Genomic DNA, 16,495 nt, shown 5'->3' on the forward strand with positions numbered 1-16,495 from the left:
ACTGTTTTCAACATTGATAATAATCATAAATGTTTCTTGAGCATCAAATCATCATATTATAATGATTTCTGAAGGATCATGTGACACTGAAGACTGGAGTAATGATGCTGAAAATTCAGCTTTGATCACAGGAATAAATTACACTTTACTGTATATTCACATAGAAAACAGTTATTTTACATTCTAATAATATTTCATTTTTACAGTATTTTTAATCAAATACTGCAAATGACTGCAATAATTCTCGAGCTTTGCCTTGCAATCCAAGTATTCTTGTTTATGAATTGTAATTATGCACAGATGATTTTGTTATTCTAATCACTGTTTTAATGTAATATTTGGTTTGATGGCTTTTTCTGGCAAGTTTTATGATCAGAAACAAATTTGCTGAAGCTCGCAGCCAAACTAAAAGGTGAGTTAATAGCCAATAAAAATAAAAATAAAAAAATAAATAAAAAATATATATATATATATACACACACACATACATATTAATATAGAACAATATATATATATATATATATTTGGAATAAAATAACATTTAAAGGAGTAAAAACACTTCCTACTGAAGTCAATAGAAACTGAATGTCATTCTCTCTGTCAGTTCCTCGGGTGAGTGACATTACTGTTTTTCTCGTCTGTAAATGATTCGTCACTGTGGCTTGTTTGTTGTGTAACATCTTTCTGTGTTCATACAAGCAAACTGAACTAAACATTTACTATCTCAGTCCCTCAGATGAAGCAGAAGTCACACATCCAGACACACTTCACACAGCAAAAACATCTCACTTTCGCATTTGTTTCAACCGTCACTATCCGGAGTTTAGAATGTTTAGAATATTACATTACAAGAATATTTAGAAGCTTGGAATGTTCATTAGTCGTTTTGGAATGTCCACTTTTAACTGACAAGAAACATTGTAACATTTAAATGTGGCGGAATCATGTGACATCATCAACCGCAAAAGATGTGAAACACTGTAAATGAGGAGGACAGGGTTTAGCCCAAAAAACTGACATTAAAATGTATTAATATTCAAAGCACAGTCTGACTGAAACACGTGCAAAATACTGGGAACAAACCTCTACTGAGTGTGTGTGTGTGTGTGTGTGTGTGTGTAGTGTGTAATACAGAGAGTGATACAAACTTGTGACTGAAATCCCAATTTCAAAATGAACTCCAACCTCTAAATACATAAAGTGCATGATGGAAAAACTTGGCAATTAAGGAGAAAAACAAACAGCTCTCATATGGACAAAATTATCCTCTTATTTACAATATACAGTCAAGCCGAACGAGGAAGAACGAGTTACGGAAAATGATCATCATCTATTCACCCTCATGTCTGAATATAGTGTGCACGTCGTCTCAATTACTTTTATAGTGAGTTTGACAGCAAAGAAAAGTGGAAAATAAAGAGATCTGGAAGGACATAAGGGTGAGTAAACAATGCATGAAGGGTTTTTTGGGCGCACTGTCCCTTTAAACGGAATCCACTGAAATCAAATAAAGTGGACAGGGCATGTTGCATGCACAGCAAACATCACATGTCCTAGAAAGTCCCACAGTTTTCCCCCGCACAATATCCATCCAGGTCTTTGGTTAAGGGCCAAATCCCACAAAAAAAAAAAAAAAGTCTAAATACTGATACTCTTTTTTTTCTTTAATACTGCAGAACTCGAGCACATTCAAATGCTCCTCTATAGAAAAATAAACCACTTCTTATCGGATTTCAAAATAGTTCTTTCAACTGCGCTGGAATCACAGACAACGGTAGAACAGGCAGCGGACGACAGAAGAGACAGAGGGAATATCTGATTGTCGAGCGGAGCAGAACCGATCGTCTGCCAAGTGCTTTAGCTCAAGTACATACTGTAGTGTGCACTTCGGGGCGAAGAACCCTGCTTTTCAGAGGAGAAAGGAAGGAGGATGAACGTAACATCGGAGTATGTACTCGGCAGGCAGTGTGTGTTTAACGGCGAGTCACTGGCCGAAATTCCTCTGAGATTAAAGCCCATTCAACCCGGTCCGGTGGGCGTGGCTAAATCAACACTTTGGGTCGTCGGAGGGCGTGTCCATGTCCAAGTGCCCCGCCCCCAAAGCGAGAGACCCCTCTGAACTCCCACTGACTATCGGCTGTAACTCACCTGTGGAGGAAACACATCATAGCGACTTTCATCAGTCTATGTTTTAATGCTTTCCTTATTAATCAGCGTGCAAGATCAGAATCATTGCCTAATGCACTAGAGTGCCAAATGCCCTTGTGAAAAAGAAGTGCACTTAATTGTCTGAAAACCTCAAATTGAGTTGAGAAATTGAGAAATACACTGAAGTATATTCCTTATAAGTGTATTATTTCCATACTAAACACTCAAGGGCATCTGGATGGTTTGCTATTTTCATGTTTTTTAAAGTCCCCCTGTGGTGAAAATCCAGCTTTTAATGTTGTTTATGTGTCTATATGGTGTTTTTAATATGCTTTAAGACAAATCATGTGTAAATTCATAAGTCGACAGCATTGCTGAGTATTTCCTCCTTAAAACTGCAGTGAACCAAAGACAGTCTCAAAAACACACTTTGAAATCGCTGGTGTTTCTGACGTCACAAACTACCTTAACCAATCAGATCAACGTGTAATCGTCAACCAGTGGATCTCTGAGCTGAGCGAGTGAGTGGAGGCGGGGCTCATTTGCATATTCATAGAACCGCGTATACTAAATGAGGCAAGGGTGTCGAGTTACATTCAAAATATTTTAAGGCATGAAGAATTTTTTTGCGTGTCATTTTGGTGATCAAAGATGAGTTTTAATGGATAAAATGATTGACTACAGGGAGACTTTAAATGCTTTTTTGTAGTAATATTACCCACAATGCATTGCACTAGAGAAGAGGAGGACTTTTCTGACATTGCGGATATCACACTTACTTTGTTCGGTTAGCAAGGTGTCCTGGGACAGGGGCTCAGAGTCCAGGAGGACCTGAGGGAGACCCACCATCCTCACGCCAGGGTCACGCCCCCCCGCGACATCCCCACCCATGACATCATCACTCATCACCATGGCGTTGAGAGCCACGCCCCCCACGGCGAGCTCGTAGTCCATGGGAAGTTCATTCAGACACTCGGCACTCGACTGCACACCAACATAACTCAATTACACTACATCCATAAAATAGAGTTAAATGCCACAGAATTAAAGCAATTCAGAGACTTTTCCAGGGCTATTATAATTAACTAAAATGAAAACCATAAAATAAACTTTCGTGACTTCAAATAAAATTAACTTCCAACTGAAATAAAATTTCTTAAATTGATTTACCTAAATATTCAGACACTCGACTGCACACCAATATAACTCAATTACACTACATCCATAAAACAGAGTTAAATGCCACAGAACTACCTAACATACCCACTAAAGCAATTCAGAGACTTTTCCAGGGTTATTATAGTTAACTAAAACCATAAAATAAACTTTTGTGACTTGAAATAAAATAAACTTAAAATTAAACTTACTTGATTTACTAAAATATAAAAAATATAAAAAATAATTTAATAAAAACTATAAACATAAAAAAAGACAACCTAACTGAAATTAAAATGAAAACAGAAAATATAAAAATAAAAACGAATTAAAAATATTATAAAAACTGTAATAGTATCAGTGTGCTTGGTCAGGCACAAGCTGATGTTGTTAGTGAACACCAATGTTTCATAATAAAATAAAATAAAAATCTCAAAATAACTGAATTTATTAATTAATAATTGAATTTATTATTACTATAATTAATAATAAATATTCATTAATAATTGAATAATAATACATAAAATAATAATAGAGTGCATTTATTCAGACTGTAATTCAGCTGTCTGCTTCTGTCTGTTAAATATTGTTAAACAGATAGTTCACCCAAAAATAAAAATTCTGTTATTAATATAAACATAAACATTCATCAACTCATCAGTTGTGGTAAACGGAAGAACCAGTGAGAGGTTTGTTCTCGTACATCAAGCAGCTTCAGTTGAGCTTCTGTTTATGTTCGCTGATCAATGTTTATATGTCAATAAAAGCCTAAATTCAGTCTGTCCATCATATAAAGCGATTGAGTCTCTTCAGAAAATTTGGACTAAACCGCTCAATTCATATGGATTAGTTTTACGATTTCTTTATGAACTTTTTGAAGCGTTAAAGTGGTAGTTGCGTAGCTTTCAATGGAGGGACAGAAACGGGTTTGAACTTACGGGCTTGAACTCACTCAGGCTCACACAGAAGGAAATGAATAGTGGAATAAAGTCGTTATATTTGTTTGTTTTTGAGCACAAAAAGTATTCTCGTCGCTTGATAAACTTAAGGTTGAGCCACTGTAGTCACTTGGACTATTTTAAACAATATCTTAAATAACTTTTCTGGGCCGGCAAGTTTCAATAACACAGAAGCCTATGGAGGAGTGAGACAGCTCTCAGATTAAATCAAAAATATCTTAATTTGTGTTGTGAAGATGAACGAAAGTCTAACAGGGTTTGAACAACATGAGGGTAGTTGCTTACAGAACTTTCATTTTTGGGTGAACTGTCCCTTTAAGCTCATTTCTCTTTCTCAAGGAGGACAAAAACATGTCCAAACAGCACATGACACACTCGCCAGCCCTCTGAACAGCGGCGAAGGAGAGAGAAACACTAACCGTGAGGCCGAGAGCTTTGAGGATGTTCATTTTACACATGGGACACGTGCGATGGTCCACCAGCCAGGGGTCGACACAGCCTTTATGAAACAGATGCCTGACAGATGGAGAGAAACATGAGATTATAAGTCGAAAACACAATCTACTCGCTCGCTCAAGTTTCATTTCAAACAAACAGTTTGATTTCAATTAATTAGCAAAACATTCACAGATTCTTTTGAGTCGTCTAAATGGTCTAGTGCACAATTTTACATCCTCTTTTTGTAGTCAAATTGAATAATTATTAATTTTGTTGGAGATTTTTGGTTGTATTCAGTGTAAATTTACACTCAATATTTAAATTAGTAATATAATATAACACAATATAATTTATATAGATATACTGCATATATATTTAAACAACAAACAGCTTCAATGGAATTAGTAACTTTTAGTTTAGTTAAATACTTTTATTTGTTTATTTAAACTATTTATGATGACATTATCACCCTATTTGAGACGCTCACTGTTAAATACTGTTATAATACTGAATTTTTCAATTAGCAATATAATATGATATATAATTAATGGCAAAATATTGTTACTGTACAGCATACATAACGTGTAATGTACTTGACTAAATTTTTTTGTTGTTGTTGTTGTTGTTGTTGTAGTAAGTGTAATAAAATATAAAAGTCAATAATTTAAGCGTTTAGCTACGCTACTAAAAATATCAACTTCAATGTAGTTAACTAATTAATTTTTATGCTGTATTTAGGATTTTTTGTGGAAATAATTCATATAATATAATATATGTAAATTTTTAAGCGTATAGTTATGCTACTAAAAACATTAGATTTAATATAGTCAACTAATTTTATTTTTGGGTGTATTTAAGATTTTTTGATGTAGTAACAACATAACATAACATAACGTAACGTAACAATGTAAAGTAATGTAACATAACAACGTAACATAACGCAACATAACGTAACAACATAGCGCAACGTACCGTAACATAACAGCGTAACCTAAAGTAACAACATAGCGTAACGTAACGTAACAGCGAAACATAACGCAACATAGCGTAACAACATAGCGTAACGTACCGTAACATTACAGCAAAACATAACGCAACATAGCGTAACGTACCGTAACATTACAGCAAAACATAACGCAACATAATGTAATGTACTGTAACATAACAGCGTAACATAACGTAACATAATGCAACATAACAACATAGCGTAACGTACCGTAACATAACAGCGTAACATAACAGCATAACATAGCGTAACATAACAGCGTAACATAACGTAACATAACGTAACATAGCGTAATGTACCGTAACAACAGCGTAACATAACGCAACATAACATAACAACATAGCGTAACGTAGTGTAACATAACAGCGTAACATAACGTAACATAACATAGCGTAACAGAACATAGTGTAATGTGACAACATATCGTAACATAACGTAACAACATAGCGTAACGTACAGTCACATAACAGCGTAACATAACGTAACTTACCGTAACATAACAACGTAACATAATGTAGCGTAACGTGACAACATTATCGTATCATAACATAATGTACTGTAACAACATAACGACGTAACATTACGTAACAGCTTCAATGTAGTTAACTAATTTGATTTTTGCTGCATTTAGACAGTTTTTGTTGTAGTAACTATCTAGTGGTGTAGTGTAGTGTAGTTAACTAGTCAGTGCAGTCAGGTGTGTGTTTACCTGCAGGGTAAGATTCTCACTACATCATTTGGCTTATAACCTTCGATACACACGGCACAGTTATCAAAATCACTCTCCGTTTCCTAAAGGAAAACACACACACACACACACACACACACACACACAGAGAGAGAGAACTCAGTATCAGCAGAAATCACTGGTTTAAAGAAAAAGATACTCAATGTTTATCTGCCGTTCACCTGATCGCCTTTCCTGATGGTCCGCACTTGTAACTGGCTGATGGCTTTTTTGGCAGCGTCGCCCAGCCTCCGCTGACCAATCAGAGAACAGAAGGTGATTAATGAATGCACTTCTCCTTTGACCTCAGTCTGTTATTTTACACATCCGTCTCTCTTTGTTTTTTTGGTTATTATCATAAAAGCTGTAATGAAGGGCTGTGTTTGCATTCAACTGCAGTTGTTTTCCTGTGATGAAAGTCACTTCCTGTGGCCTGTAATCATGTTTTAGGGTCTCGCTCAAACACACACAAACATGCAAACTATGCAATAGTGGCGGAGCACAAGAATGTGGTTTGATCTCTGGGCTGCACAAACAGGGTGGAAAAAAACTGACTTTTCTGATGAAATTTGTGATTGCAATTGTTTGTAGGGCAATAGTTTTTTTTTTTGGTTAATGTATTTTAGACAAATATAATAACTGTAAAATTACAATACAACTACTACTACTGAAATAATAATTATTACACTACTTGTAAATAAAAATATAAAAAATTGTAAATAAATTTTTTAAAATATGAATAATGTAATATTTCACAGTATAATAAATTTGAGTATAAAAATAATTATTTTATTTTACATTACAAATTTACATTACAACAAAATAATTATTGTATTACTACTACTAAAAACTTAATTAGAAATTTTACAAATGTAATATTTCACTGTAAAATAAATGTGAGTATAAGAAAATGTAATTATATTATAGATTTATTTAGATTTATTTACCTAATAATAATTTTATTTTACATTACAAATGTATATTTATTATTACTACTACATAAAAATATAAAAACTACTAAATAAAATAAAATTGGAAAAGTTATACATGTAACATTTCATTGTATTTTTTACATTACAACTATAAAATTACAATACTAATATTTATGGCTGTCTTAAAGGGATAGTTCACCCAAAAATGAAAATTAGCCCATGATTTACTCACCCTCAAGTCATCCTAGGTGTATATGACATTCTTCTTTCAGACGAATACAATCAGAGTTATTTTTTGGAAGTCGATCAGAGCCCATCCATTCGTGATAAAAGTGCATCTATCCATCATTAAAGTGCTCCACACTGCTCTGGGGGGTTAATAAAGGCCTTCTGAAGTGAAGCGATGCTAGCTTCCAGCAGACATCCGTACGGAAGTCGACTTGCGCCACAGGAGCAACACTTGACGATATATGATGTAGATGTAGGAGTAGCGTAAACATTGACGCCTCTCGCGGTTCAAACACACAGGGCTGGGCAACCTCGTTCGTCATTACGTGGTGTGTCGGGTCAGGTGTTACTCCTGTGGCGCAAGTCGACTTGCATCCGGCCCTCTGCTGGAAACTAGTTATTTTAGTCGATAAAGTTTTAAATATGGATATTTTTCTTACACGAACGCATCGCTTCACTTCAGAAGGCCTTTATTAACCCCCCAGAGCAGTGTGGAGCACTTTAATCACGAATGTATAGGTATATCCAAAATATATCCATTGACTCCCATTATAAAGCTGGGAAGAGCCAGGACATTTTTTAATATAACTCTGATTGTATTCGTCTGAAAGAAGAACGTCATATACACCCAGGATGACTTGAGGGAGAGTAAATCATGGGCTAATTTCCATTTTTGGGTGAACTATCCCTTTAATTGCACAAAGCCATATTGCAATTAAAATTAATCATGCAGCCCTTTTTGCTCTTCACATACATCGTCATTTTGAGCAAAAATGTGTCTCTAACTAAGATATACGATGTATTTGGACACTTCAGGCGCACTTTAAGCAAAATGATTGATAAAAGGAAGTTTATTTGGGATTGGACCTGGTTGCGGTCCCTGGCGTTGGCGTATCTGAACCGCTGGATGTAGTAAAAGACGAGCCAGGCCAGAGAGATGATCATGAGGATGATGAAGGAGATGGAGACGAAGACCACGGAGGTGCGGCTGACGTATTTCTGGAGGTTTCGAGTTCCTATGGTGATGTGCATGTGAACCGTGATGTTCCTCTCCAACAGAAGAACCAACTCACGACCCTTCGGCTCGGGAATCATGATGGCCACCACATCACTAGTGCCTGAAAGAGAGATCAACCAAACCCTAAACTAGAGTAATTAAGGGCAGCATATAACATTTCATGCAGAGTGTAATAAAGCTGTTTGTGGATGTAAAAGGTCCGCAAAGTTTCAAAAATCAAAGTGCAGATAAATAAAGTTGTCTCCTGAAAGAAAGTAGTGATTCTGAAATCCTGAAACGGGTTGCAATAATTCCAGTCTTAGTTCCTGTTACAAACCTACGTAACAATGTTATAATTTTCCATAATGCCAGTCTTCATTGGCTGCCGACGAACGACGTCTGCTTTTACCCTCAAACACTGTAGTTGTAACTGAGACTGGAAGAGTTTTGATAGGACCAATCAGAGCAGTGTAGACCAATCACAACAGACTGGACCATCTGACCAATCAGAGCAAAGGAAGCTCGTGGAAAGGCGGGGTTTAGAGAGACAGAATCTTCAAACGAATCGTATTTTTTGACCTTGAATGCATGTAAATCTGTTGAATTAGACTCCAAAACAGATGAGGAACCTTTTAAAAAAAGCATAATGTGGCACTTTATTTGGTATTATTTATAAACCGTTATAGTTATTAAAATCATTCATTAGCTTGTATTTTAATTTTAGTGTCATTTAATTTTATTATGTGCTTTCATCATTTTAAATATTACTATTTAGGTTTAATTTACTTATATTTCAGGTTTTATTACCAAACATGCATTCATCATGCATAACGTTATATGCATTCAATATCACTCATAACTAGATAAGCATTTATGCAAACACTTACGCATTGACCATCATAATCCAGACATGCATTTATAATGACGCATCAGTCAAAAACAATCCAAATGCAAATGCATTCACCAAGATGCATAACCTAACATGCAAACACATAATTTATCATCACACAAAACACAATCACACTACATATGCATTCATCGTCACTCATATCCATGCATTTATCAAATCACATATGCATTCACCAGCACACACAATTATGCATTTTTTACACATGCACCAAAACAATGGATATGAAAGATATGCATAAGCCATCACTCATAACCTAACATGAATACAATTGCATATAACCAGACATTGCATTCAACACACATTACCATTTATTTTTAATTATAATTTGTTATCACTCGTAACTAGATATACATTTAGTTCCTATTTATTTCCGGCATGTCCTTTCACTTTTCACTACTTCAACTCAAACTTATTAAGTTGCCAAGGCAACATAGACTATCTAATTTTAAATTTTCAAAATTTTTAATGCAATACTTGTATTTTATTCCAATTAACAAAACCACATTTTTTAAATAGTTTTAGTCTTCGTAACCAATAATTACCCTGATTTAAAAGCAGTGAAAACCCCCTTAACCCAGATGAAAATGCAAACTTCAAAGCGAGAATGAAAGATACAGAACAAAGAGAGGAACTAAACAAGCAACATTTCTCTAGCCCTTCACAGGAACCGATAAGAGTGCCAGATAAAACTCTCACAGCGCTACAGGTCTCCTCTGAGACGAGGAATGATGTGATCTAGTCGAGCCTGAATGCAACATCAGTTCTAAAGCATTGCTCACGACTTCCAGATGTGAGAACATGCAAACACAGCTGGACGCCTGCAAACTCTGGTCAGGAGCGCAGCAGCATCACACATACTCAAACACTGAACTTTCTGATACAAAATACTCACTATTGTACATTCATACAGAACCCATGTTATTAAAACACAAATTACTTATTTTAATAATGGCATACTTTCATATTACTCAGGACATGTACAGTAGAAGCCCAGTTACATGATGTGAAGTGTTTTAAGAGACAAAAACACAGCTTGAAATAAAGCAATAAACTTAAGCTGCCTTTGTTTACATCAGACATTTGTGAACAGCTGGACCTCACAATAAACCTCACAATCCTGACTGACATCTACAATCACACATTTATCACTAGATATGCACTTAGCATTTTTAAAACACATATGCATTCACCATCACATTTAGGAAGTCATGCATTCATCATCACACATTTACCAAAACACTATCAAATATGCAAGACATGCATTCACTATGATGCATAACCTAATATGCATTTACAAACACGCATAACAAGACATGCATTTACCATCACAAACAACACATATACACTTAAAATCACACATAACTACACATGCATACATCAAATCGCATGTGTGTTGGTGAATGCAACTAGATATGCATCACACATGCATAAGCCATCACATTTAAGGAAGACATGCATTTATCATCACACATTTACCAAAGCACAAACAAACTTGAATGACATGCATTCACCATGATGCATAACCAACCTAATGTGCATATGATAAATGCGTAACTGCATTTCTAATTATGTGTGTTAGTGAATGCATATGTGATATTACGCATGCATATGCACTTAGTAACACAAATAAGTGCATATGCATTCATCAAATCACATATTACGCATGTATCATCACACATAAGCACATATGCATTAGCCATCACTCATAACCTGTCATAACAAGACATTTCTCAAGCGCACGTGCATTCACCTGGATGCGGCATGGTGATCGTCTCATTGGGGTTGGAGGATCCCACGTTGAATATGACCACAGCTGATGCGTTGTGTCCCACGGCGTGTCTAATTTTATCTTTGAACGTGCAGTTTCCCCTGCTGATAAGCGCGATCCACGCGCCGTGCGCGCGCGGGGTGAACCTGCTGTTGGGGTCGCACGCTTGTCTGTCCTGCGTCGTGGCGGGCATCGCCAACACGCCCCTGGCCTCGCGTTTGAGCGAGTGCTCCCCGTAACGCCCGCACTCCGTCTTCTCAGTCCGCACCTCGGCCGTGTCCGGGTCCACGTATGTGATGTTGACGAACGCCGTGTACCATTCCTCCTTCTCGGCCACCGTGAAGTCCAAACACAGCAGATGCACGAAGCAGAAGGACAGGAGCCAGGTGGACAGAGCCAGACTACGACACGCCTGGATCACAGACAGTGCCATAGCAGTATTACTGTTATTGTTGTTATTGTTATGCTGAGTCTAGCGGCCGCGAGTCGCGCGTTCACTCCATAATCTCCCTCTTTGTGCGTCTTTACGCGGCGCAATAACCGACACTCATGAGTTAACCGTATTAAACACTCGACTTAGAAGAGCGAATATTTGGATTAATAAACCCTAGAGCCTGTTGCATGCACCAGAGGCGCGTTGTTTGGGTTAAAACGCGAGCAGAAGCGGTGCGACGGAGGCATGCTGTCGGTTGTTTTCGGCCTTCAGCTGCTGTGACCAAACCTGAGCGCGAACTGAGGAAACAGCGGCCACTAGCGGCGCAGCGATGATCTGCGCATGCGCGACACGATAAGGGAGCGTCGGGAAATACCAGTTTTGTGATGAAGCGAAGCAACACTTAGGGAGTGAGATAAAACAGTTAGAAAATATTAAAAATATTTTTTTTCTTCTCTCCATTTTGTTATTAAAGGGATAGTTCACCCAAAAATGAAAATAGCCCATGATTTATTCACCCTCAAGTCACATGACTATCTACCAGCAGGCCAGGACCAGCAGACTGAAGGACAGCTTCATTCATCAGGCTGTCAGGAAGCTGAACTCGCTCCCGAAATTACCCACCTTTTTTTCCACGGAACCAGGACCACTCCCCCGTCCAGATCCACATCCTTGGGTCCTTCCCCTCTCCACTCCCACTAACGCACAATGATGATGTCATGCACCAGTCACTTGTAACGTATAGGTCTGCCCATCAGTTGCTCTACTACCTCATCAGTTAGTTTAAATAAAAGGACTGCTCTTTGAGCCCTTTGGCACTTTAATCAGACAGGAATAAGCTTATTTTCTTTGCACTAAAATCTCTGTTTACTTCACTGGTTTGCACTTTACTTGCCATGTGTCTTGCGCTGCTTCTTCCTCTACTTCTTTTAGTTATTTATTAGATAGTTGTATTTTATATTTTATCTAGATTTTTAATCTTTAGTGTTAATGTTATTTGTATGCACCATGGGTCTGAGAGTAATGTAATTTCATTTCTCTATATGTATGTACTGTACATGTGGAAGAACTGACAATAAAGCATACTTGACTTCTTTCAGACGAATACAATCGGGGTTAGCCTATATAAAAAAATGTCCTGGCTCTACCAAGCTTTGTGAAGCTCCAAGCTCAGTGAATGGCTGTTTCTTTTTTAAAGTCCATAAAAGTGCATCTATCCAAGTGCTCCACAGGCTCCGGGGGTTAATAAAGGCTTTCTGAAGCAAAGCGATGCGTTTGTGTAAGAAAAATATTAATATTCAACACGTTACAAAGTAAAACTTTAGCCTCCAGGATGACTTTACATTTGTTACATGTTAATGTACTAACCCTGTACATTATAAATTGTTTTAAAATATATATTATGCAGTTTGTCAAGTATTTATCCATCATGACTGTGTTACTTTGTTGAACTGTTTTGATATTGGCCTACTGATTTTATTAAAAAAAAACATTATATAATACAGAATTGAAACCTGGATGATTTTCAATTCCATATTATGGTACAATATACATTACATTAATGAGTACAGTAGCCTAATGGGACGGAGATGTACTTTACTGTCATGTATTTGGTCTTGGCGGACTAGATCTGCTACGCTGCTGCTGTAGAGCAAGTATAGACTTACTACAGCTCATATACAGACCCTTTCCAAAAAATTAGAATATCATGGAAAAGTTTATTTATTTCCATAATTCCATTCAAAACGTTAAACTTCCATAGATTATAGATTCAGGGTCCACAACTTAAACGATTTCAAGTATTTAGTTGTTTATTTGTACATAATTTGGGTTTCCAGCTCATAAAACCCACGAAAACAGGATTTCAAAAAATTTGAATATTACATGAAATCACACAGTAATTACACAGTAATACCATGGTCATTGAACCAGGTTTTGGTTCTTTTGGCAGTGTGGGCAGGTGCAAATCCTGCTGGAAAATGAAGGAAGCATGAAGTGCTCTGGAAATGTCCTGGTAGACGGCTGCGCTGACTCTGGATTTAATAAAGCACAGTGGACCAAAGTCCTCTTTTCTGATCAGAGCAAATTTTGCATCTCATTTGGAAACCAAGGTCCCAGAGTCTGGAGGAAGAATGGAGAGGCACACAATCCAAGATGCTTGAAGGCCAGTGTGAAGTTTCCACAGTCTGTGTTGGTTTGGGGAGCCATGTCATCGGCTGGTGTTGGTCCACTGTGCTGTCCACTCAACGCAGACGTCTACCAGGACATTTCCAGAGCACTTCATGCTTCCTTCAGCAGAAAAGCTTTATGGAGATGCTGACTTCATTTTCCAGCAGGATTTGCACCTGCCCACACTGCCAAAATAACCAAAACCTGGTTCAATGACCATGAATTGTCCACTGTGTAATTACTGTGTGATTTCATGTAATATTAAAAAAATTTGAAATCCTGTTTTCGTGGGTTTTATGAGCCGGAAGCCCAAATTAAGTACAAATAAACAACTAAATACTTGAAATCGTTTAAGTTGTGGGCCCTGAATCTATAATCTATGGAAGTTTAACGTTTTGAATGGAATTATGGAAATAAATAAACTTTTCCATGAAATTCAAATTTTTTGGAAAGGGTCTGTATACACACACTCCTGAGAGCCTGTAAGATCTGCTGCTGCTGCGTAAATATACATACATCAATAGACAGGTGGAGCTGGGGAGGTGGAGGGGTCGGAGGAACTCTGCAGGATTAGCTTATATATATACGGTATATAGCTTAATATAATAATATACATGCAGTTTTTATGAGCTCATATAAATGGAGAAACTGCATGGAATATTTGTACTTTAAATTACTTTGTCACGGCTCAATTGCAAAAATGGTCCTAAAAAAATAATGTTTACGTGCTCATTAGATTCTTAATGTATTAATAATTTGAATATTTTACATTTATTTTTTCACATTACAGTACAGAGAATAAGCTTGTTTTAAGGTAATGAGAATTATATTTATAGTAAAATGTAACAGTTCAGTTTACAGGTATTCAGGTATATTTAAATAATACAAAATAATAAGTTAAATATTTTTTATATACTGAGAATATAATATTTATAGTAAAATGTATTTGTACATTTTAAGCTTATATATACGCCTTAAATAAAAAAAAAGGAATTAATTTAAATATTTTTTGTTTGCTTATTATTTCATATTACAGTACTGAGAAAAATAAGCTTATGTAATCTATTACAATGTAACAGTATATTTTTTTAGGTAGTGTATATAACTTAAATAATAATTTAAATATATTTATGTATTTATTTTTGCATATTACACTACTGAAAATAAGATTATTTTGCTTTAAGGTAATGACAATTCAGTCCGTCCGTCCATTCATCCATCTATCTATCTATCTATCTATCTATCTATCTATCTATCTATCTATCTATCTATCTATCTATCTATCTATCTATCTATCTATCTATCTATCTATCTATCTATCTATCTATCTATCTATCTATCTATCTATCTATCTATCTATCTATCTATCTATCTATCTATCTGTCTATCTGTCTGTCTGTCTGTCTATAACAGTTCATTGTCTCCAGCAGAGAGCGCTGTCTCACACTTTTACACATGCTGGCCACAGAAGTTATCGAGACACAAATTTCCCTGTTTGTTTCAGAAACATTGAAGAGCAATGAACTTTGGGTAGATTGTGAGAGTGAAATGTGGTGTTGAAGTCTCTTAGACGTGTGTTCGGCAGGTCCCTTCACACAGGGGAGTCCCACAGCTATCTTTAGACTCACTCCTACACAATCCTCTGTAGTCTACTGTCTGCCACTCATCTCAGGAGTGTGTGTTTAGAGATCACTCCCTCATGCACTGACGGGAATCCACAGCACATTTTAGAGACATTTCCACACAGGAGGAGCAATCATTCACAGTTCTGGTGCACATGAATAAATGAAATATGCTGGTCAGTGTAAAAAAAAAAAAACCTATTCAAATGAAATGCAGTCAGGGCAGGATTACTAACTAGGGCACAAGACCACACGCCACATCGAGAGCACTATTTTAGTTGATCCGGCAGTCGTTGACTTTTTTTTCCAGAGCGCAAAACCAAAAAGGTTGATATGAGACGAACTATCTATCTATCTATCTATCTATCTATCTATCTATCTATCTATCTATCTATCTATCTATCTATCTATCTATCTATCTATCTATCTATCTATCTATCTATCTATCTATCTATCTATCTATCTATCTATCTATCTATCTATCTATCTATCTATCTATCTATCTATCGTGGTGGATTTTTAATAAATAAGATAGTAAAAAAATTTTTTTAGAGCTAACCTGTGTTAAACTTCTAACCTTGATTCAACCTGTTAAACTTTTACCTGACTTCCTCTTCTAGGTCTTACAATATAACAAACTAAATTTTACTTCTTCTTTTAGGTCAGGTCTTACTAACCCTTTGATAAAGGTTGAACACAATGTCACCAAAACGTTGTTCTTTGCCTGCATTATGTCATGATATATATTGAGTAATCAACTGACTGTTAACCCTTTACAATGTTTTGTTGTTGTTGAGGATTTTGCTTATGCCAGTAACAGAGGGTAAAGAAGGGAGGGGCTTGCTTACCAATTGAACCAATCATATTGATAGAAGGTGACAAGTTAGTCACGCTGATTTTATTTTGATGTGTCTGTCTTTGTCCTATAAAAGCTGATGTGTTCTTTTGCTTGGGGGAGATTCTCTGAGACTTGCTCGAGTATTCTCCCGGCCGTAAAGAAAGA

The 16,495-nt window shown here is 36.4% G+C and overlaps 1 protein-coding gene and 1 long non-coding RNA gene across 2 annotated transcripts in view; one reads left to right on the plus strand and one right to left on the minus strand.

Annotated features, from left to right (window-relative positions):
* The window catches only part of LOC309481035, a 130,489-nt gene that overhangs the window by 54,621 nt on the left and 59,373 nt on the right, over positions 1 to 16,495 (plus strand). The window lies entirely within an intron of this gene.
* Positions 1,000 to 12,003, minus strand: rnf150b (ring finger protein 150b). Its single transcript, XM_082145673.1, has 7 exons — positions 11,251 to 12,003; positions 8,461 to 8,711; positions 6,616 to 6,687; positions 6,416 to 6,498; positions 4,682 to 4,778; positions 2,928 to 3,132; positions 1,000 to 2,148 (listed from the first exon to the last, which is right to left on the minus strand). The coding sequence occupies exons 1-7, from the start codon at positions 11,699 to 11,701 to the stop codon at positions 2,048 to 2,050; spliced, it is 1,260 nt and encodes a 419-aa protein (XP_082001799.1). The 5' UTR covers positions 11,702 to 12,003; the 3' UTR covers positions 1,000 to 2,047.

This window comes from Leuciscus leuciscus, assembly GCF_965113295.1.
Source record: "Leuciscus leuciscus genome assembly, chromosome: 18".
In the NCBI taxonomy this organism is placed as follows: Eukaryota; Metazoa; Chordata; class Actinopteri; order Cypriniformes; family Leuciscidae; genus Leuciscus; species Leuciscus leuciscus.